The sequence below is a fragment of the Podarcis liolepis genome, assembly GCF_965112155.1.
Source record: "Podarcis liolepis genome assembly, chromosome: 5".
Lineage (NCBI taxonomy): Eukaryota > Metazoa > Chordata > Lepidosauria > Squamata > Lacertidae > Podarcis > Podarcis liolepis.
This window is the reverse complement of record NC_139556.1, coordinates 60,990,520-61,013,119: the sequence shown is the minus strand read 5'-3', so window position 1 is coordinate 61,013,119 and position 22,600 is coordinate 60,990,520. Positions and strand designations below refer to the sequence as shown.

At 39.8% G+C, this 22,600-nt stretch overlaps 1 protein-coding gene across 6 annotated transcripts in view; it reads right to left on the bottom strand.

Annotated features, from left to right (window-relative positions):
* The window catches only part of LCOR (ligand dependent nuclear receptor corepressor), a 48,309-nt gene that overhangs the window by 9,216 nt on the left and 16,493 nt on the right, over positions 1-22,600 (bottom strand). For 5 of the 6 annotated variants that reach the window (XM_083505243.1, XM_083505244.1, XM_083505242.1 and 2 more), the window contains 4 exons: positions 15,677-15,742; positions 15,186-15,265; positions 3,621-3,753; positions 1,927-2,214 (listed from right to left, as the gene is read on the bottom strand). In XM_083505243.1, coding sequence (XP_083361369.1) covers positions 1,927-2,164 — 238 coding nt within the window. In that variant the 5' untranslated portion in view covers positions 2,165-2,214; positions 3,621-3,753; positions 15,186-15,265; positions 15,677-15,742. Of the gene's footprint in view, positions 1-1,926; positions 2,215-3,620; positions 3,754-15,185; positions 15,266-15,676; positions 15,743-21,462; positions 21,711-22,600 lie in introns of those variants that run through there. The other variant, XM_083505247.1, reaches the window with a different exon arrangement.

Sequence of the window (22,600 nt, the reverse complement as noted above, 5' to 3'; positions counted from 1 at the left end):
CTGTAATGATTTAGAAAATGGACAAGTTGCTTAAGCTGTATGTGAAAATTTCTTAAGGTCTTTAAGAAAGCTAAAAAGAAAATGCTAGAAAATAATATTTTAAAGTGCTTTATTTTCTAACACATATGTATTGACTTTTCAGCAAAGTCCAAGTGGCATACAAAATAATCCAACTTTAGGGCAGGCAACTGCTTTCAATAGCTTATGGATTTCTCTTGTCTCTAGAATGCATTAAAATAAACATACATTATAATGTAAGATGAAGGGCAAAATTCTTCAGGTCCATTAAAAGTACTGTGTATATGTTCACTTCCAAGGGAAAAGAACAAAATATTCAACTGCTTCAACCTTGCATTTGCTCTTTCAAAAGCACTTGGTCAACACCAAGGTTTTCTTTTAACATAAGCACCACAATCAGAGGTTGACAAATGCAGTTACCATATCTTAAGATGCTGGCAACCACCTGCTACCTCCAGCATAAGATGAGAAAGGTGGGGCTCATCTCTGATGATGTTCGGGACTTTGGAAGAATGTACGAGCCTCCTGGATCAGGTCAATGACCCATTAAGTCAAGCATCCTGTTCTCACAGTGGCTAATCTGATGCCTGTGGGAAACCTACACCTGGAATCAATGAGAAGTTCCTCTGCTTCCAAGTGTTCCAGAAGGTCAGGAACAAAATTCCATCTTTCTTCTAGAACACCCAAAAAGCATTGATTTCACCTGACACTGGACGGAGCATCAGTATTTCCAAAGTCTGGTGAGGCAGTTGCAGTAATTTAACTAAGGCTGAAACTTGGGGGAAAGGTGAAGTCTATTGTTTGACTTTGCCCTAGACTTCAGAATCACCTGGAACCAGTGAGAAGTGCTAATGCTTCTGGGGCTCAGAATGACACAAGCCACAAGGTCCTGACCCTGCACCAAATCTCCTTTGCATGCCAGAAGAACAGGTGGAGAACGGGGTCAGTGATAACCACAACTGGTTCCTGGCTACCAAGGTCAGTCAAAATCTGTGGATCTTGTTTAAAGCCCTTCACCAGAAGACACACTCTTATGTGTAGGGTAAAGGTAAAGGGACCCCTGACCATTAGGCCCAGTCGTGACCAACTCTGGGGTTGCGGTGCTCATCTCGCTTTATTGGCCAAGGGAGCCGGCGTACAGCTTACGGGTCATGTGGCCAGCATGACTAAGCCGCTTCTGGCGAACCAGAGCAGTGCACGGAAATGCCGTTTACCTTCCCGTCGGAGCAGTACCTATTATCTACTTGCACTTTGACGTGCTTTTGAACTGCTAGGTTGGCAGGAGCAGGGACCGAGCAACGGGAGCTCACCCCGTCGCGGGGATTCGAACTGCCGACTTTCTGATCGGCAAGTCCTAGGCTCTGTGGTTTAACCCATAGCGCCACCCGCGTCCCAATGTGTAGGATACCACATACTTAAAAGATGTCACACACAAAGAACTAAACACACAAAGAAAGTTACAATTGACATGAAGGACTATATTTTAAGTAAATAAAACAGCCTTTACTAAGTGGCTGCTGTAAGACAATCTGAGTATTCAGCTCCAATTACAGGCATTCTGCTTATGAGCAAATTGCCAAAATACTTGCCAAGTGTGATTACAGGCACAATTCACTACATGGAGGCTGGAAGTACACTATCAAACCCATTAATTCAGCATAAGTAAATTTCCCAGAGAGTAAGTTTCTTTTCTGGCAGACCCAGCATCCATCTGGAATATGCTTAATAAAATGAGGGCACATAGCTGTTAGCACTTTCGCACCATTTTCAGCACAGCTTTTCTCCATTCCCTTATGCACTACTAATCAATCCATGCCTCTCTTCTTTCCGTTCTATGATTTACTTAGTCATTAATGGCCAGCAAATTGCAAATGGTTGCAAGGGGCTATGAACAGAAATGTGGCATACCTTGTTCGCTAGGATCCAACTGAGACTTTCTGACAGTGAGGTCCAAGGGCGAGTCCTGGTCAGCCATGAGAAGTTTGCTGAGCACAGGATTTTGAGCCGTTGCACCCACAGGGGATGAGGCTACCAGAGATGCTTTCAGCAGGCTTTGGTTCTTTGTGCTATTGGGCGAGCTGGAGTCCTGAGTAGAGCTAGTTTTTGAGGTATATTCAGCAGCAAACTGTCGAATCATCCGCTGCATGATCTCACGGGCCACTAGGGGAATGTTGGGGTCAGAGACCCTATGACTGTCTAAATGGTAAAATAAAATAAAATAAATAAGAAGGAAGTTTTATGTAGAACAACTTTAAAGCAAGACAACTTCCGATACTGAGGGTTGTGGTTTTTTTTTAATTAAAAAAGCTACAATATTTTAACGTGCAAGTGCAAGACAATAAAAAGGCACAGATCTTACATCAGGGGCTCTCTTAATTGCATCTTCAAAATCTGAAGCAACTTACAGAATTGTGCACCCATTCCCTACAGCTCCCTCTCTTAACTGCATTTAAAAGAGCCACTATGTCTGCACCAGCTCCTTAAGATCACAATGCCCATTTTTTAACACAGAGAATTTAAAAATGATATAATACATTCACAAGAATGAAATAATTTCTTCAATGCTGAAATGGGAAGAGCGAGGCAAATTAAGCATGTATTTCTTTGTACAGAGGTTTAAAGAATCACCTCCAGTATAACAGCCCTTTGCCAACATAAGACAGAGACCCTATGTATGTCCCCAGATAGAATTCTAGGTCTACAATAATCTGCCAACCAAAATAAGCTGAGCTAAAGAGAACGAACTAATAAATTATCAATGTGAATCTCATCTTAGTCAAAAGTCTCTAGGTAGAATTAGACACACCATCTTAAATCCACAATTCCTCTTACCTTCCCCACAACCACATGGATATAATATTTGCCTATTTACTGGTTCTGAGATAATATATGTGCGGTACTTTGAACACAAACTCTGTTGTGTAAATGCTATTATTAGTAACTCCCCAAAATTCTTCTCTTCCCACCAGTACAGCTGGGCACTACCAGGGCCTTTTTTCAGCTAGAACGCACCAGAACTCAGTTCCAGGTGGGTGTGACTGCCATTATAAGAGAAAAAGAGAAGTGTTCATTGCACCTCTTTTTCTAGAAAAAAAATCACATAGCACCGCTGCATGGAGACAAAATTTAGAGCACAAACTACCCAGAGGGTGGTGAGCCTTTCGGGCCCAGTGGGACAGAACTTTATCTTCCCTCAACTCTGTGAGCCAACTTCTAACAGGTGGGTAGGATTGCCCAAATGTCAATCATTTAACATCACAATAACACCGGCGGATTGATACATCAACACTGGGCCACAGGAGTCAGAGCACTCAGGAGATAGTTCAAAAGTCTTGTTCTTCCCTGTATGCAGCTCTTCAAAAATGCCTGAAAACCAGGTAATTGTTGGGCCTCTGGGAAGTGCTTGGGAAGCATGTCGGGTGCAATATATATTTAAAGGTGTCAGCCAGTGTCCTTTTATAGATTATTTGTACAGATAAAAAACCTTGAGATTCTATGGAAATAATACATGGCTATCTCAAAAAAAGTATTTTAAAAAGATCAGTTAGCCAAGCATGCAAGCCAGTTAAGAGTATTGATTTCATTCTTTCATCATGACCAACCTTTTCGATAAAAGACTGCATGGATAAATTCTTCCGCTTGCCTCTCGAACCGAATGATTTTCGCTTGCTCTTGTCTAAGCAGAGCTTGGTGCCCAACTTCCAAAGCTGGCTCATCCAGACTGACTAAGTGTTCCTATGAAAAATATTTAACACAAATGTAAAAATATAAACACCTCTTCTTTTTTATGCTGACTTTAAAAAAACTGCTCACTGTAAAGACAGTGATACAATTTGATCTGATACAATTTGGAATATATGTCAGAATTTGTCAGCCATCTCTCACTGCTTAACATTTAGGGCTGCACATTTATTAAGGAGCAGTTTCCACTAAACTCAGTGGCAGCTACATCTGAGTAAAAATATTCAGGATCTTAATTCATCTTAAATGATGAATGCAACTACAAAGTCACAATATTAAATACAAAACAAGAAAGGCAGAACCATCTTTTCATTATTTAATAAAATTTACCATATAAGGAAAAGTACTCAAAAATTTCACTCCAAACTGATCAAACACAGGGTTGTTCCAACCAAGGCCATGGGGGGGGGGTGGAGGAATGGCAACCTGCCTGGCTGCTGATTGCAACTCTACATTATGTGAAGGGGCAGGGGAAAATTGGTTCAAGGAAAATATGTGGGGGGATTATGTTGCTACTGCTGCTTTTACTACTAAGTTCTGCGCCCCAGTCTTGAAAATTTTACCACTTTTTCATGCCCTCCAAAAAAACTACTTCATTTTTCTCCTCCCACCCATCTAAAAGTCCCATTCCATCAAAATCTCTACCACACTACTCATAAACTATATTTAGGGAGAGTACATGCAAAGTAGCTAAGGAAACTGATCAACACTGAGGTCAAATCACACGCCCAGTTAGGCATGTAGGTAACCTATCCATTTTCTGTCAAAGTTGAACTTAAAACTCCAGAGTCAAGATTTTATGAAAAAATGACTGCCTGAGAACCCAGTCATCAGCAGACAATGAAATTCAGTTTAATACTCTTACCCCTATTTAAGAAACTGGGAACTTTACATCTGAAATAGACCTCTTTAAAAGAAATCCCACATCAAGCACAGCTGTCTGTAAAATCACTAATACAGGAAACAGTTACAAAGTTCCTACTTTCCATATGCAACCAGTAGATAGCACTCCTGGCCATGGTTGCCACCTGGCCTTTCCAAGAAGAAACCTGGATTCAAAAGATATTGCCAAGCAGCAAACCAGGTTCTTTAAGAGTGTGATTACATTCAACAGGAATTTCCCCCTGTCTCCATTAAATCCCTGTTGATTAATTCTTATCCAAAATAGTCAGTAGGTATTTATGCAGGATGAGGACATCTGCTGCTGGATCCAAAATAAAGAAAAAATGTAGTTTGATGTTATCCATACGCAACTCTTTCCAATAGTCTAACCATCTCAACCCAGTGACATTATGCAGCTGTTAAACCATACTGGCAAGTGAGTATCTCCAAAAGGTATCACAGAAGTAGTAAAGGTGCAAAAATGATAATCAAGGTCACAGCCTTTAAAATATTGCTTTAACTATGGGAGCACATGTAAGTAGTTCCTAAAGTTCTGAATGTTATAGATGGAAATGAAAATAAATGCTCAGTAGAGTCTCTCTTGTACTATAGTGAAGAGAATGACAAGATGGTGTGCTCACCCTAGGTTGGATGTAACAAAATAAGTGGAGGGGGAGAAACACCTCTTTCCATTTGTAGGTTGTCATAAATAATTATTTCACCCCACACAATATATAAATAACATGAAATTTCTATAAGACAAGATGGTTTCTAGTAGATATAAACCTATCAATGAGTATTAGACACAATACTTAAATGTTATGCTCATGTTCAAGAAGCAACATACCCTTCAGAATTAAAGTCTAGAACTGAAACAACAGGAGACACCCATTATCATTCTGTTCTGTTCCTGAGCTTTCTAGTTATTATTCACCACTGTTGGAAACAGAATGCTGAGCACAACTGAATGGACAGATCCATTTTTAGGTTCTTAATCCAAAAAGTCATCAAAACATTGCCCTTCCACACACACACACACACACACACGCAATGGGAACAAAGAAAAAGAAAGGACTTTAAAATATATGATCAGTGCCCATTAAGAGGTTGGGTATGAGGTAAAGTGTCTAGCATGTCTTAAGAAACACTCTCCCAAGTGCTTCAGGCAACTTATACCTTTAATATCCCACATAAGTCCTTGCCAGAATTATGCAAAATAAGCAGCATGGCTTAAGCTCTTCAACCTATGCATAATTTATAAAGGCTAAATAATTTTATTTTTTTCTTGGCACAATTTAGTTTACCTTGCTGCCTGTTTGATTCAATTTTTGAAACACATAAATTTTAAGACCCTACTTTATTCTGCTTTGTCTGAAAATCCATCCTTTACTTACAGGTAAAAATACCTTGCATAGAACAAGGTATCTAATGTTAGTATATATCAGTAAAGAACTCACGGCACTTTTAAAAAAATACTTTCAGTAACACTGGTTTCACTGAATAGGGTTGCTGCTGTCCACATATGCCAACTGAATATGGTGTTATAACGGTGAAGGACAAAAATGGATCGAAAAGCAATTGTAAGGAAGGAATAAAGAAGTGGATCAATTACAGTTAGGCAGCAAATGTCTTCAAGGAATGAACCACCCTGTGTGCTGGTGTATAGCACACTGTCAAACATAGGCTAATAACACAAAACACAATATGCTCAGCAGTTCTAAAACATCAACCACCCTCAGACTAAGGCTAGGTAGGGTATTATGTAGCCCCAGCAAACCTTGGTACAAAAAAACAACAGTGAAGGATATCTCATGTATCCAGATGACAGCAAGGGCTTACACCACTCTTGACCTATAGAACCACAATACGTAGGATCACAAGAAAGAACTTGGCGATGCGAAACTTTAGTGAAAATGTACTGTACACAAACCCAAGGATAACAGGGTGCTGATAAAAAAGTGCTACAGAAAACAAAGAAAAATAGAACATTTGTGAGTTCTGACTTTCCGAAGGAATTCTACAGTATTTATTCATGTCATACTTTCTTCCACAAGGCAATTCAACAGTGCATAGATAGGGTTCCCAAGTGCTTTCCCAATCAGGCACTGGCCAGAACCAATCCTACTTTAGCTTCAGCAAGGCTGTTGCAACATGTGCCCTCAAGCCATGCTAGGATTTGCATTAGGATTCTGGACACAAATGCCAAACAGAAATTTCAACTCTTAAGCTGAAACACAAGATGCAACACGAAGCACCAGCACTGGTAACCAAGGGAGGGGGAGGGCAGTTTAACACCAAAGTGTATCTTAACATACACCCAGAACAGGGATGGGCCAATGATCATCACCAAGATCAAGAAATGTTTATACCCAGGTAAGCCCCCAAGAGAAGCTACTAAAGGAATGCCAAGCACAAACAACCAAGGCCTTGGATTTCAAGCACTCTGCTCACTAGCAGTGCTTGATCTAACAACTCTATACTATCCTTTCTTGCATAATAAGCACAACCAGAAAATACACGGCACAATAATCATGACTAAAGTAAACCATGACTGCCTACTGTAAACCACTTAGAAGTCTTTTGTTGTAGTAGACTGAAAATAAATGTTAAATAAATAAAAAGTAACTTCAGTGCAATATGCTCCTCTGGAAAGATGCATACAGTCCCTAATATTAAATTTTCCAACATCTAAACCCCACCTCAATGATGGAGAATAAAAGGTGACCACAATGACAAGAGGAGCATGTATGGGTCTTTATAAAATAATCTGAAACCAGAGTATAACACAATAAAATGAATTAAAAATCAAGCAATCAATGAACAATAAAACATACATAGTTCAATAGCTAGGATGCTTCCCTACTTGGTACTACACAAACAGCTAAGATAGCCTGGAGAAGAAGCAATCCTTTGCACACTACTTGAAACCACCAGAAGAACTGAGAGAGCTGAAGCAGTTAATCCATTTACTTGACACTATTGGAGGTGGTTCAAGCGCAGGAACACCTCTCCTGCGCACCACCGCAGACTTCACACATATCATGTGTATGCAACAGTGCCCACGAAGGGATAACTGAGGCACTAATTGTCTTGCTGCAATAGCCACCAGAATGGGGTTTAACATCTTCCCAATGAGTAGTCATTCCTCATCAGCCATGATGATCTGGCAGGCCCCTCATTCCCGCCTCACCTAGAAGTGCCAACTTCTAGAATGTAGCCAAATAATTATTTTTATTTATAATCTACCAACTCATTAAAAATATGGTGGTGTGCAGTTAAATCATTAAAACACCTTAAAATCGTAGGCTCATAAAATACAGAATGAATGGCCAACAGTGAAAATACAGGGGGAGGTGGAAAATGAACACAAAGTGAGAGATGACCTGGGAATATGAGCATTCACTGACTCATTCCATCCACAATGGTCATTGAACTGTCAACCACTCCAACTAGTTTCCCCATCCTCTGTGGGACTTCACAGTTGGGGGACACCAATAACTGCACTTGGAAACTATGTTATGGGGCAATGAACTCATGAACAAACAAAATATTGCACCCAATTTTTGTGGTCCACTTGTATAATTAGTGGAACAGGGCCAACAAGACAAAGCTCAGGAGTTGAGGTTGGGATGTTGCTCTCGCCCCACTGTCTCAAATAAACTGCCTTTCTGCTACCTCTATCCTTTACCATCTGAAACTGTTGCCAGCAAGAAATCTATTCAGCATACTGCACCTTGTACAAAAACATTATCAGTGGCACCAGCATCATCTAAGAATGAGCTTATGCAAACCATACCCATATACTCCCAGGAACAGCCTAAATATCCTAGAGTCTCAAGTGTAATACACAGAAGCTACACCTAATATGCCATTCTACAAGGCATGGATGACTAACTGGCTAGACTGCTGGTGCAGGCAAACTGCCAATGGCATGTAAGAACTCTGCTAAACTATCTGCACTGGCTGTCCATTTGCTACTGGGACCAGGTTCCAGGCTCTTGTGGTAATATATAAAACCATGAACAACTCGAGTCCAGGATACCTTAAGGACCACCTGAGCCCTTATAGCCAAACTCAATCATAAAGATAATCCAGAGGAGCAATTAGTTGTTCCCTGAGTTACAGAGGTCCAACTGGCTTCAACCAGAGGTTGGGCATTTAGTGTTGCCAGGCCCATGCTGTAGAATATTCTTCCACCACAGATTCATGAGGTATCCACGCTACTGACTTTCGGGTGTCTCATGAAGAACTTTTTATGCTGACAAGTTTATGAAGTTATTTAAACTTTCCTGATTAGCCAGTCATTTTAACAATTACTATGGGGGGGTTTAGTTTTCATGGCATGTTATGTTTTATTGTATATACTGTTGTACATCTCCTTGATATTTTATGAGTTGGCAGTATATAAATATTTCTATAAATAAAAATGATAAAAGCAATGCAAAGCAACACCATTATTGCACAACATAGCCATCTGCAATGCAGATACTTTGGTTACAATCTTAACACCCTATCACTGATCTATGACAGAATCTCTGTGAAACAGGCATCATCATTGCCTCTTGTCGAAGAAAAGGGAGGAGTACAAAAAAGGTTCCACGTATGCAATAAGGAAACTTCTGCTAAGCTTGGACACTTGTGGATCAAAATGAGCACTCCACACAGATCCCTATCCAGCTTCTTAAAAATGACATGGGACTGATCTACTTCCCTCAGTGGACTCAGGCATAACTGCACAAAGGGTCATGGAGTACAGACCACAAGTACATGCATGCCATCAAAGTTTCTTAACACCTACCAAAATAGCTAAAATGTATAAGACAAAAACAAATCTGTGCTAGAAGTGTGGTAAAACAGAGGGGACACTTATACATGTGTGGTGGACCTGTGAAAAAAATCAAAAGCTTCTGGAACACAGTGTATGATAAGCATAACAAAATGTTTAAGTATAACTTTATGAAAAATACAGAAGCTTTTCTACTAGGGATAACGGACACAGGCATAGCAAGAGATGATCAGAAAATATTCCTTGATGCCACAGGAGCGGCAAGGATCCTAATTGCTAAAAACTGGAAAAAAGAAACTGTGCCAACAAAAAAGGAATGGCAAGATAAACTTAGAGTATATTGAACTGGCAAGATTAACAGAGGCAATTAGAGATCACACTAGACAAGTTTCAAAAAGCATGGGGGGAATGCATAGAATACTTCACAAAACAGTGCCCTAAAATACATACCTGGACTTGTTTCGATTAATGTCTGCAGGAGACTTTGTGGATATTTAAGCTATAATTAGAAAAATCTTAATAATTATTCATAAAGGACACAATTTATAAGAAGTAAATAAGGAGGCCAGATACAGGATAAAGAAAGTCTTTTATTTGGTTGTTTGTATTGTTGTATGTTATGTTCACTGTGGGGCGGGGGTGGGGGGGTTGTGTTATGTTGTAAATAAAATTCCAATTAAAAAAAACAAAGTTTCCCCATAAAATATGTAAAATGAATAGAGATAATAAAAAGGAATTAAGGCCAAATAGAAATTTTTGAGTGTTTTGATATTTTGTATCTGACAAAGAGAAAGAATGATACCTTGATGTTAGTATTTATTGATTTATCCCCTGCCTTTTTCTCTGACGGAACTCAAGGCAGCTTACAGATAAAACTAAGAACTGCTAAAAACATAACAATCATTAAAAAAATGAAATATCAATAGAATTAAAACTATATACATATATAGAATCTGTTAAAATCATATCAATAATTACAACACAGCATCAGCTCTTTCATTAAAACAGTCAGTTCACAAAAACATGTTGAAGCAAGGAACTCTTCACCTGCAGGCAGAAATACAACAAGGAGTGAGCCAATGTAGCTTCTCTAAGGAGGGAATTCCAAACTCTGGGAGCAGCCACTGAGAAGGCTCCCTACCAAGCGCGCCTGTGAGGCTGGCAGAACTGAGAGAAGAGCCTCCTCTGAAGTTCTCATATGAACCCAGGAAGGTTCATATGAGGGAATACGGTCTTTCATATAGCTTGGACCTAGGCCCTGTAGGGCTTTATAGGTTGTAACCAGCACTTTGAATTGTGCCTGGAAACAGACTGGTAGCCAGCAAAGCTGTTATAGCAAGGGAGACATATGCTTCCTATAACCAACCCTGGGCCCCAATCTGGCGGCAGCTCTTTGAGCCAGTTGAAGTTTCTGAGCACTTTGCAAAGTGTAGAGTGTGTTACAGGAATCCAAATGGGATGTAACTAAGGAGTATGTCACTGTGGCCAGTGATCAAGGGGTACAGTTGGCACACAATCTTTAACTGTGCAAATGCACTTCTTGCCCCCACAGAGACATGGGCATCCAGGCCCAGGGCTAAGTTCAAGAGCAGACCCAAACTGCAAACCTGTGTCTTCAAGGAAGTGTTACCCCCATTCAGCACAGCCTGAATCCCTATTCCCTGTTCTGCCTTCTGAATGACCACTACTGTCTTGTCTGGGTTCAGTTTCAATTTGTTCACTGTCACCCAGTCCATTACTGATGACAGGCACCATTTGAGAACCAAGACAGCTTTCTTGGATTTAGATGGAAAGGAGAAATAGACCTGGGTGTCATCAGCATACTAGTGACACCGAGCCCCCAAACGCTAGAAACCTCTCCCAGCAGTTTCATGTAAATGTTAAATAACAGGATAGAACCCTGAGGAACCCCGCAGGTCAACAGCCAAGACATCAAACAGAAGTTCCCCAGCACCACCTTCTGTGTTTGTCCCTCCAGGAAAGGACCCGCTGTTAAAGAGTTCCTCCAAGTCCCATCCCAGCAAGGCAGATCTTTTTTTAAAAAAAATATTTTTTTATTGTTAAAATAATACACATATATTACAAATATACAAGCATATTTTCATACAATCCTTAAAAGTGTTCAAACATACCTACACTCATTCCCACAGATAATTCCTTTTCCCATCACCATCCACCACCCCTCACACCACCTTTGTGTTAGACTTCCAATCTACTCAGTTGCAATTTCTTCCCACTTCTATTACTTTCTTTCACACACCTTTAACCTAATTTCATACTTCTTTTTCTATTACACATTGTTATCCACCTTGTTTAGTATTTCAGTATTTGAAACGGAACTTGTTTATTCTAATAGGAGTTCTGATTTTTCGATATGGTTTTGCAAGTATCTTTTAAACACCTTCCAATCCCTGTCTATCTTCTCTTTTGAGATCTTTCCAATTTCTCCCATTGTTTTGGATATATTCAGTACTCCAATAATTTGGCAAACCACTCTATTTTTGTCGGTACAATACCACTTTTCAAATTTTTCGCAATCAATAGCCTTGCGGCTACTGTTGCTTATAAATATAAGGTCTTGTCTTCTTCCTTTAGGCTTCCTGGTACTATTCCCAATAGAAAACCTTCTGGTGTTTTCCTAAATGAATATCTGAACATTTTTTTCATTTCGTTATATAGTGTTTCCCAAAATTGTTTGATGTTTAAACAATTCCACCATATATGTATCATAGTACCTTTTCCAGTGTTGCATCGCAATCAGTCTCCTCCACTCAAACTGAGGTGCCACCACACACTCTAGAACCTTGCCCAAAAATGGGATAAAGCAGATTGGAAAAGTTTTCTTTTTGAAAAACAAAAGTCATATTATATTTAATGTTACATTTACACTGACAGTTTACCTTAAAATAAGTGTTCTGTGCTCATCTAAAATACAAAACTAATTATAGAGCTCCTACCAAATATATTTCTATTTTTAAAACTCTTTTATGTATATTTTTTGGGGGAAACACCTTTCTTATCAGGACATTCATCCCTCCAGATTTTCCTCAAATGTCTTATTATCTAACAGTGATATCCAATGCAGTGCTCACACAAGAGGGCTTCTCCTTTCTCTCCTCCCCCTGCAACCTCTTATAAACCTCCAATCTGTTTCAGAGGATTGAGACACTCTCCAGAGCAAATACTGGGGGCACACAGAGGCAGTAGGGGGAGAAAAGAAATCAGAAATCCTATTCTGCAAGCAGATGAATATATTGGATGTTGTCCTAAAGTTATGCTTGTTAGAGCTTTTGTCTCTAAGTGCCTTGTTGAATTATCTCTCCATCACCTGAGAGAAAATACATTTAACAAAGCTCAAAAGAGAATTGCAATCATAACTTAGGATGGCAACTGCACAGTGGCGTAGCGTGGGGGGTGCCAGGGGTGCCGGCCGCACCGGGCGCAACATTGGGGGGGGGGCGCGTTTGGCCGGCCCTTCGCAAGACAAAAGTCCATAGGGAAATCTCCGGGACAGCGGGGAAGCGCAGCGCGTCTTCCCCACTGTCCTCGGACCTCCTCTGAAGCCTGGCGGTGGGGCAGAGAGACCTCCGCCCCACCGCCAGCCTTCAGAAGGCTGCTCCGAAGCCTGGCGGCGGGAGGAGGGCTCTCCGCCCCACCGCCAGCCTTCGGAAGGCTGCTCTGAAGCCTGGCAGTGGGGTGGAGAGACCTTCTCCCCGCGCCAGCCTTCGGATGGCTGTCCTGAAGACTTGTGGTGGGAGCAGTGGCGTAGCGTGGGGGGTGCAGGCGGGGGCCTGCCGCACCTGGCGCAACATCTGGGGGGCGCACGGAAGAGACTCGAATGCTAAAATCCACGGGTTAGGGGGCGCAAATTACTTGCCTTGCCCCGGGTGCTGAGAACCCACGCTACGCCACTGCAACTGCATAGTAACACTAGCCATGTAACATATCAACCCAGCTTAAATTTATTTTATCTAGCATTCATTTTTCACAGGACAAAAACAATCTGCAACTTTAGAACTGAGCTAACAGACAAAATGTTCAATACCATCAGCATGACTGAGTAAAGATAAAGGTAAAGGGACCCCTGACTGTTAGGTTCAGTTGCGGATGACTCTGGGGTTGCGGCGCTCATCTTGCTTTACTGGCCGAGGGAACCGGCATACAGCTTCCGGGTCATGTGGCCAGCATGACTAAGCCGCTTCTGGCAAACCAGAGCAGCGCATGGAAACACCGTTTACCTTCCCACCAGAGCGGTACCTATTTATCTAATTGCACGTGCTTTTGAACTGTTAGGTTGGCAGGAGCAGGGACCGAGCAACGGGAGCTCACCCCATCGTGGGGATTCGAGCTGCTGACCTTCTGATCGGCAAGCCCTAGGCTTTGTGGTTTACACCACAGCGCCACCCACAGGGACACTGCAAATTCATATCCATCGTCCTGAAAACAGATTAATATTCACTGCATAAGGACATAAATCAGGGGTCTCCAAACTTTATGAGCCCCAGGACCATTTCACAGAAGAACAGGCAATGGCCAGGACCCTCCAAAAACAGGCCAAACACACCTACATGGACACAGAAACACACACACACCAAAACAAACAAAATGCAGGCCAAAGAAAAAGCAGGCAACTTTCCCCCAAACAAAACAATTATCAGTTTTTTTAAAATTAAATATTAGGCAGGGCAGCGGGTCTTGGCAGGCACCAAGGAAGTGTCTGAGGGCACCACAGTCCGCACACTTTGGACCCTAGGCTTAAGGATATGTACCCTACATGCATCAGCTCAAGTGCCGCCTAATCCTATAATAGCCATATATGGATTCAGAATGGAAACAAGAATGAATTAGGTAGAGAACTTGCAGTGAGGTGAGAAGTGCCATAAGCATAGTGCTGTTCCTACACTTAAAATTAGGGTCACTATCATCTGCTTTCCAAGCAGTCCACATTCTGATCTGCCTAGATTACAAAATACTTTCTTCTCCTCGCTTTAATAATGATACAAAAAAGGACAGTGGTGGTGTGTACAGTGTGAAGAGATTTCCAAAAACAGCAAAGCACTTGTCGCTCCTCTAGACACTGGACTCCGCAAGTAACTGCAGTATCTCCTGAGTTTACTGACAAAGGTGCATAGCTTATTTAAAGATTAGTAGAAACGCTTGTGAATGTAGTACACAGTCCACTATGCCAAGAAAAGAAGGTGCAAAGCTAATAATATCTATTGGTAATTGTGGATTAATCTGTGAGGAGAATGAAACAGCTGCCATCAGACTGAACTCTACCCACATGCTAGATACTTATACAAGAACCACAACCAAGCAACGAAGTTAGATTCTGGCAGATATAGCTTTCTGTTGTTCTTATGGCACAACTTCATTGCAGTGAAGCAATAGATCTCCACAGAGTGCACATAGGAAAAATGACTCTATATTGCAATCACAGACAAAGTGACATGCTAGGTAGCTCCTATAGACTGAACCTCACAGTTGGCAACCACTGAAGGAATTGAGTACCATTTGCCTTCACATACAACATAGAATTTAAGCACCCCTTGACAATACAGATTCCTCTAAATAGGAAATGAGTAAAAGAAAAAGACCTCCACTGCCCAATTTTCTTTTTCTTTTTCCTTTGTTCGATGTCCTTTTACTTTAAGGAAGCAAATGTAGGTTCCTCTACCCATTACTATTTTGCCAAACTAAAGCCAGATAAAAACCCAAATCCTTTTTTAAAAAAGACTGAGCATATTTGCATTGTTACCTTCACTTTCTCTCGTCTCAAACAGCAGAAAAGACAATTTTCATCAAAAGACCAATCAGAAACACCTTCAGGCTCAAAGTCTGTGAAGAAGAAGAAGCCGTTACTTCATATCTATAAAGACCACAACTTGCTTATGGCTAAAGCTCATTCCCAATTCACTACATGATTTAGAAGACACTTGGTGAAATTCAGAAAACATAAATTTGAATTTTGTCATGCTTTTAATTCCACAATGTTACAAAAGTATAATATTTGCCTACACACAAAGCTGATTTTACTAAGCAACACCAAAACCACTGCCAGTTATACAGAGATGAAGGCATGCTCATTAGTAATTTTAGCCAATATGAAACTAACTGTGAGCATTGCCTGGGGGGAGGGAAAAAGCACAAATCACCAAGGTAACATACATTTTCTAGAGGCAGAGCAGAGGTTGATTTTGTCATTAGAAATGCAGATCAAGGCAAAAAAAGGGGGGGGAGATGTAATACCTTTAAACAAACTCAGATCTTTTAATAATTCAGGTCCAAACAGCCCTTCTAGAATACTTTCAAATCCTAAAAGCAAAGAAAGAATAGTTAGCTCTCTATAATATATGTTACTGTCAGAATATTGAAAATGGTTCTTTATTCATCCGTTCCTAGCATTCTTTTATGCAATGAACTCAAGGCCTCCTGGTCAATCATGACAAATAAACTGGGGGAGGAGAAATGAGCCTTTATGTATATTATCTTTAACAGTTACACTAAATAACTATATTAATAATTAAGAAGTATATGGTAGAAAAAATGGAAATGATTGTGTATCAATGCAATTAATTTTTCCACAAAAATCTACCACTCTTTTTAGGTTATAAAAAATATGTATTTTTGCCTCATCTTATAGATCACATTTTTAAGCAAAGATTTTGAACTTGAAGCCTTAGAATTTCTTAGAAAAAGGAAAGCCACTAAGGTGCAAAGGAAACAGCAAAATACAGTGTGCATGCATTGTGTATGAGCTTGTTTATTACAGAGAAGATTTTCTATGCCTTTTTAAAGAGTGCAGAGTGTTTGTGTTCTAAAAGGTTCTACCACCACCACCCAATTATTGCCACTATTTGTAAATGTAAATTCAGTGTTAATCTAAATCATGGCTTGCAGCTAAAGAGATAGCCAAACTAGCTACCCGTTACCCATACCATAAGGAAAGGGGCACATTCTAGAAAATATACCAGGGACATTTTAGGAGACATTTGTTAATTCTGCCAGAGTTTGCTCTGAAAAATAAGACACATTTTTGGGATTTTATAGTACAATCTCCACATATACTTAACAGTATTGTACTTGTATAATTTCTACTTTTCCTACAATATTTGAAGTCAAGAAAGAAAATGATTTTTTTTCAAGAAAGCCTTGGAAAAAAGCAATGCAACAGCTATTTTTGGAGCCACAATAGAGTGCAATATAGGGCAATTGCTTTAGAGATGCATGACTCTCTCTCTCTCTCCAACAAGCTTCACAACCCAGTGGTTGTACTTTCATTTATAAAGTATACACAAGAACCATATTGCAAATTTGGATGTGTTACAGTCATTAGCTATCAGATGTAAAACTTAAAACACACTTCTATCATTTAACGTTAGTAAGAGGTTAAAATTGCTACTGTGGATTGAAACTGCTAACAGAAACATCTCTTGATCAATGTTGATCAGCTAACAACAAATCTACCAGGGTGAAGCACAAACACAGAAGAGACAAAAATATAGAGAAAAGAAGGAGGGAGTGTAATAAATATACATGTGTGTAATGCAATGAGCACACAATAAGCCAAAATACAATGGATGCAGCTGGACATCAATATCTTACAGTTACTCTGCTAACTTTTAAAAGTTACAAAGCAAAACTGACAGAAATATAAGTCACAGTCAAGTCTGGGGAAACATCATTACTAAGAAAAAGTTAAAATTCTAAAAGACTATTCTAAAAGACTTATGCACATGTTTGCAACAGAGAACCGTTTGCTTTATTATTATAAAAAATAAAAGCCAGAGAAGAATCTGTGAAATGCAGAAATGCAGAGAAACGTCCCTTCCTGCAAATGGCAACTAATTATTTATTTTTAAAGAAAAAAGTGTTGGGGCACTCTTGCACATATGCATGTAACATGTGGATGTTATATAAATATCTGTAACTAAATAAACAAACAAGTCATGGCCTGTTTCTCCACGTGCTCTTGCCTCATGCCTTTGTAACCTGGTGAGTGAGGTGGGGTGGCAAAACAAAGCATTGTTAAGTGAGGCTATAGAGTATGGACATAATATGAAAGCATAGCCCGAAAAGAAACCATGGTTAGTCTCTTGGGTTGGGTCTGCAAGTTCAGCAAACCATAAAGGTAAAGGTAAAGGACCCCTGACAGTTAAGTCCAGTTGCGAACAACTCTGGGGTTGCGGTGCTCATCTCACTTTACTGGCCGAGGGAGCTGACGCTTGTCCGCAGACAGTTTTTCCTGGTCATGTGGCTAGCATGACTAAGCCGCTTCTGGCGAAACCAGAGCAGTGCATGGAAATGCCATTTACCTTCCCGCCGGAACGGTACCTATTTATCTACTTGCACTTTGACGTGCTTTCGAACTGCTAGGTTGGCAGGAGCTGGGACCAAGCAATGAGCGTTCACCCATCGCGGGGATTTGAACTGCCGACCTTCCAATCAGCAAGCCCTAGGCTCAGTGGTTTAGACCACAGCGCCATCCATGTCAACAAACCATACCTAGGCTAAACAAAGCATTGCTTTACATTATATGCAAAGCAGGCCAAATATTATTAAGTTCTACTTATACACGCATGTAATTTTGTTCCTGTTCATTATTCCATGGTGACGTCCTATGTTACTCTAAAGTATAAAATACTTCCACTATTCAATAAAATCATTTTTGTTTATTTTCCTGCCTCAATCAATGGTTTTGTTAGCTTTGCCAATAGCCTGCTTTCCAAAGCTTGCAATACCATTGTTCTAGCAAGATTTACTTATGTCTTCCAGTTTCTCACAATGATCTACAACTTGCTGGTGAGATAAACAGTAACATTTCTTTGTATTGCATAGTTTTGTTCTGCCCTTCAAATCACATGGTAGTTTGGGCATACATCTATGCATTGCCCTAATATTTTTACACACAGAAAAAAAATGCCAGAAATTGTTTTTCAAATTGCCAGAAATTGTTTTTTCCATCACATGTGTTAAAACATTGCCACTTCTAGGCATCCTCTGTAACACTGAGGGCTTGGCAAACTGTATATGTGGCGTATTTCTAATGGCGTTAAATATCATCTGTGATTTTGACTGCATTCTAATCTTTGTTGACACAGATTTAAAGGGTCTTTTAGTCCATAGATTCCCATTGTTCTCCTTGTAGTTGATCCCCCATGTCTTTTCTCTCTATAGCCACTATACCTTCTGTTGTGTCGTAGATTATTTTACTATTCTTCTATATATGAAACCATCCCTATATGCTTAGTAGTTGTTAATATTCTATTACAAGTCTGATTGCATCTGCTCTTACTTTAATGTCAGAGGTAAAACTAATTTGTAGTCAGCTACTTTATATTTTACAATTGTTATTTAAATGGCTATCCTGGTTTTTTGTTTGTTCAGGTATATTAGTTTCCTAACCTGTATAGGTCCTTAACCTCTCTATCTTCATATTGCTGATTCTTTTCCTGATAGAATAGCAGGCAATATAAAAATGGGATAAGCTGAAATATACCCAGGGATATTTTTTAAAACCATTCCCTTCCTCATAATTGTAATGTTAACAGGATAAATGGATAATGTATTCTGCTGATGTTATTTTATCCGTTATCTGGGATATCTATTGTTTTCCTACATCTCTTTCTGTACCATTGCTATCAGAAGCTTTAGTTGGTATGCTGCATCAGACCATCCAAAATTAGATATTCCTATATCACTTTATGTTTGTTTTTCTTCTAAATCCATGCACTCCCCTCCCCTCAAAAATGTATACATGAAATCCGCAGCTTTTGCTAGGTTTTTAATTTCTCAAGAATATAAACTGGAAAAACTGGGTGGGGTAGACAGAAAGCTTGGATACAAAAGCATGTAATGTGTAGTTAGGATCTAAATGTTACTACTTAAGATTACAGTCAGTTTAGTTCTGTGCAAGGCCGAATGCTTTAAAAAAAAAACCAAACCTCTTACAATATCTGTAATAGTAATTACCAATGATTCATGTCCCATGGAGTTTGCTATGAATGCAATAGAAAATTCACAATGTCTGCCAAGTGGGTTACACAGCCTGGACAGTATAGAATCCTACCTTGTTCACTGTTCTCACCAATGGTAATGCCACTTGATTTTTATTAATATTAAATATTAGATTTAACAGTTGCATAGCAACAGCAGAAGAGCTTATATGTAACACTTGTCACCAAAAACGCCAAATAAGGCAAGAATGAATATATTCAAAAATTATTTTAAAGGACTTGGCATAATGCAGCAGCAAACAACATGCAGCAAGAAGCAACACAGAAATGAAGGGATATGACCTGCCTGTTACTTTCAATCACTTAAGAGTCCAGAAAAAGCATGTGCACGTATCGGCAACAAATACCCTGAAAAGATCTTGAAAAATGAGATCCTGGCTAGTTTTTACTAGGATTTGTCTCAATCACTCTTAGGAGATAGGAGAGAACATTCCTTTCTCCAATGATATTTTCCTTCCTTCCCTATTTGACAGATTATGTTTTCTCTATATTTCAAAGGAAAAGAATTAACATGGCTGTCTGTTAAATTCCTGGATTCATACCTTCATTATTCACATGCATGTTTGATCATTTACAGCTGCTGAAGAGAAGCAGTTGTACAACAGTGACAAGCATAAGAGCACAGGAATTGTAAGAGACTCAGGATGTTTCAATTTTGATATTTTTCACAACATTTCACAACTGATTTTACGTAAGAAGACTTGGCAATAAGAGAAGGCCATTTACAATGAAAAACAGGCTTGCTGGTGTTTTCATTCTACAAAAATGAGTAAGGGTACCTGGATTTTCTAAAGTTTCCTCTACAAGAAATTAGCTATTATTTACTATAGAAGGACCACTGATTATTGTAAGAGTTGCTTGAAAGGAAACTGTATCTTGATGCATGCATATACACACATTTTCTTAGACTTTGGATATAATTATTATTATTATTATTATTATTATTATTATTATTATTATTATTATTATTATTATTATTAATTTGTACCCAGCCACTCTGGGTGGCTTCCAACGAAGACTAAAAATACATTAAAATGTCACAAATTAAAAACTTCCCTGAACAGGGCTGCCTTCAGATGTCTTCTAAATGTCAGGTAGTTGTTTATCTCTTTGAAATCTGATGGGAAGGTGTTCCACAGGGTGGGCACCACTACCAAGAAGGCTCTCTGCCTGGTTCCCTGTAGCCTTGCTTCTCGCAGTGAGGGAACCGTCAGAAGGCCCTGGGCACTGGACCTCAGTGTCCGGGCAGAACAATGGGGGTAGAGAAGCGCCTTCAGGTATACTGGGCCCAGGCCATTTAGGGCTTTAAAGGTCAGCACCAACACTTTGAATTGTGCTCAGAAATGTAATGGGAGCCAATGTAGGTCTTTCAGGACCGGTGTTATATGGTCTTGGCAGCCACTCCCAGTCACCAATCTAGCCGCCGCATTCTGGATTAGTTTTAGTTTCCGGGTCACCTTCAATGGTAGCCCATTAAACAGCTCTTTTTTCCAAACTAAATTGATCTTGGTTTTTGAAAAACAACTTAAAACAATTTGCATAGTTAAATTTGGTAGTAAATAAATTTCACTGTGGGGTGTGGGGGTGCGCGCGCACATATATGCACCTAGAATATGAAAACTGGCCATTTCCCCTATTATCTAACCTTGTATTTTAGGCTAATGGTTTAATGACCTGTTTCCCTTCTTTGGTAATTAAATCTTTTGGAAAATTTTGATGTACACATGCACACACACATTGCATCATGTAGGCTAAAACAAACACAGTTCCTTTAGCTTTTCCTAGTGTAATGTGTTGCATTATCATCTTCAAAGCTCAACACAGTTCAGCACAGAATCTAGGCTGGCACTGGCCTTTTGAGTCCAATTCATCACACTGAAGACTCATAAACCCTAAAATATCTCTCAATTGCTTTACTTAGCCAGTTATCTCTTACTGCATACCCTGGCTTTACATAGCCATTTGTCTAGTCACCTGTAATGAGCAAACACTATAAAAAGAGGGAGACTGGGTACCTACACAAGTTCACAATGGAAATAGGATTACTTTGTGGCACAGAATAAAATGCTCTATTACAGCCCTTTAGAGAAAGCCCTCTCTCTGAGTCCTAGAACCCCTTCTACTGCTCCTGGAGTGTTCCCTAGCCACCGAAGAACAGAAACCAAGCAGCTTAGTCCTTTCCTTCCAAACTTCATACAAGAAGTCTCAAATGTCTGTCAAGAAACACTGTTTTTCGCTGGGTTTCACATGAGAGACTGCATGTGAGCCAAGCCAGCCTGTTTCCTTTCCAGAAAAGTGACAATTGGAATGCTAGCCAAGCCAGGGAATATGAGCCTAGGTTTGCTTCTCAGAACGTGTTGTGTCATAATGTGTTCTCAGTGATGTGGAGTAGATGGCAAAGGCAGCTGCAAGAAATTAATGGACTTATCATTGGTTCTTTAAAACTGTACAGAATACAGAACACCTTTAGGTATATGACTCAAACTAGTAATCTGCTATAATATTGTTCTTACAAAGTTGCAGTAAGAGCTTTGTGTTACTATTCTTGCTTCTCACTTGCCTCAGATTACTCAGTCTTCTGTATCAAGTGGAATAAACTCACAAATTTTTGATACACTTACACACTCACATTCAAAGAACTAACATGCAAATGGGTAGAAAAGGTTCTTTCCTTTCATGTATTTTCTGAAGACCATGAAAATAAGAACACTGCTGGACCACATCAACTGTATTTCTAGGCTACCACAGTGTTTCCCAAGGTGGCCAACCAGGTGCCTGTGGAAAGGCCAAAAGCAGGACGTGAGAGCAATTCCCATTCTCATTGTTATTTCTTAGCAACTAGGATTCAAAGGCATGCCACCTCTGATCCTGGAAGTAATGTTTAGCCACCAGGACTAGTAGCAATTCGTACTAGTATGATGAGAGAGAAAATTTCCACACCACTTCTATCATCCCCCACTAACTCACCTTTTTTCTAAACTAAACAGAACCTAACGTTCAAACTTGTCCTCATAAGATAGATTTGTACAGACACGTCGAGATCACAAGGGGTTTAAATTTTTGTCTCTTTCCTGCTGATCTCCAACACGGAATTTGCCTTTTTCACAGCTGCAGTACACTGGATGGTCCCAAAGCTCTCCATCACAACCCCAAGCTC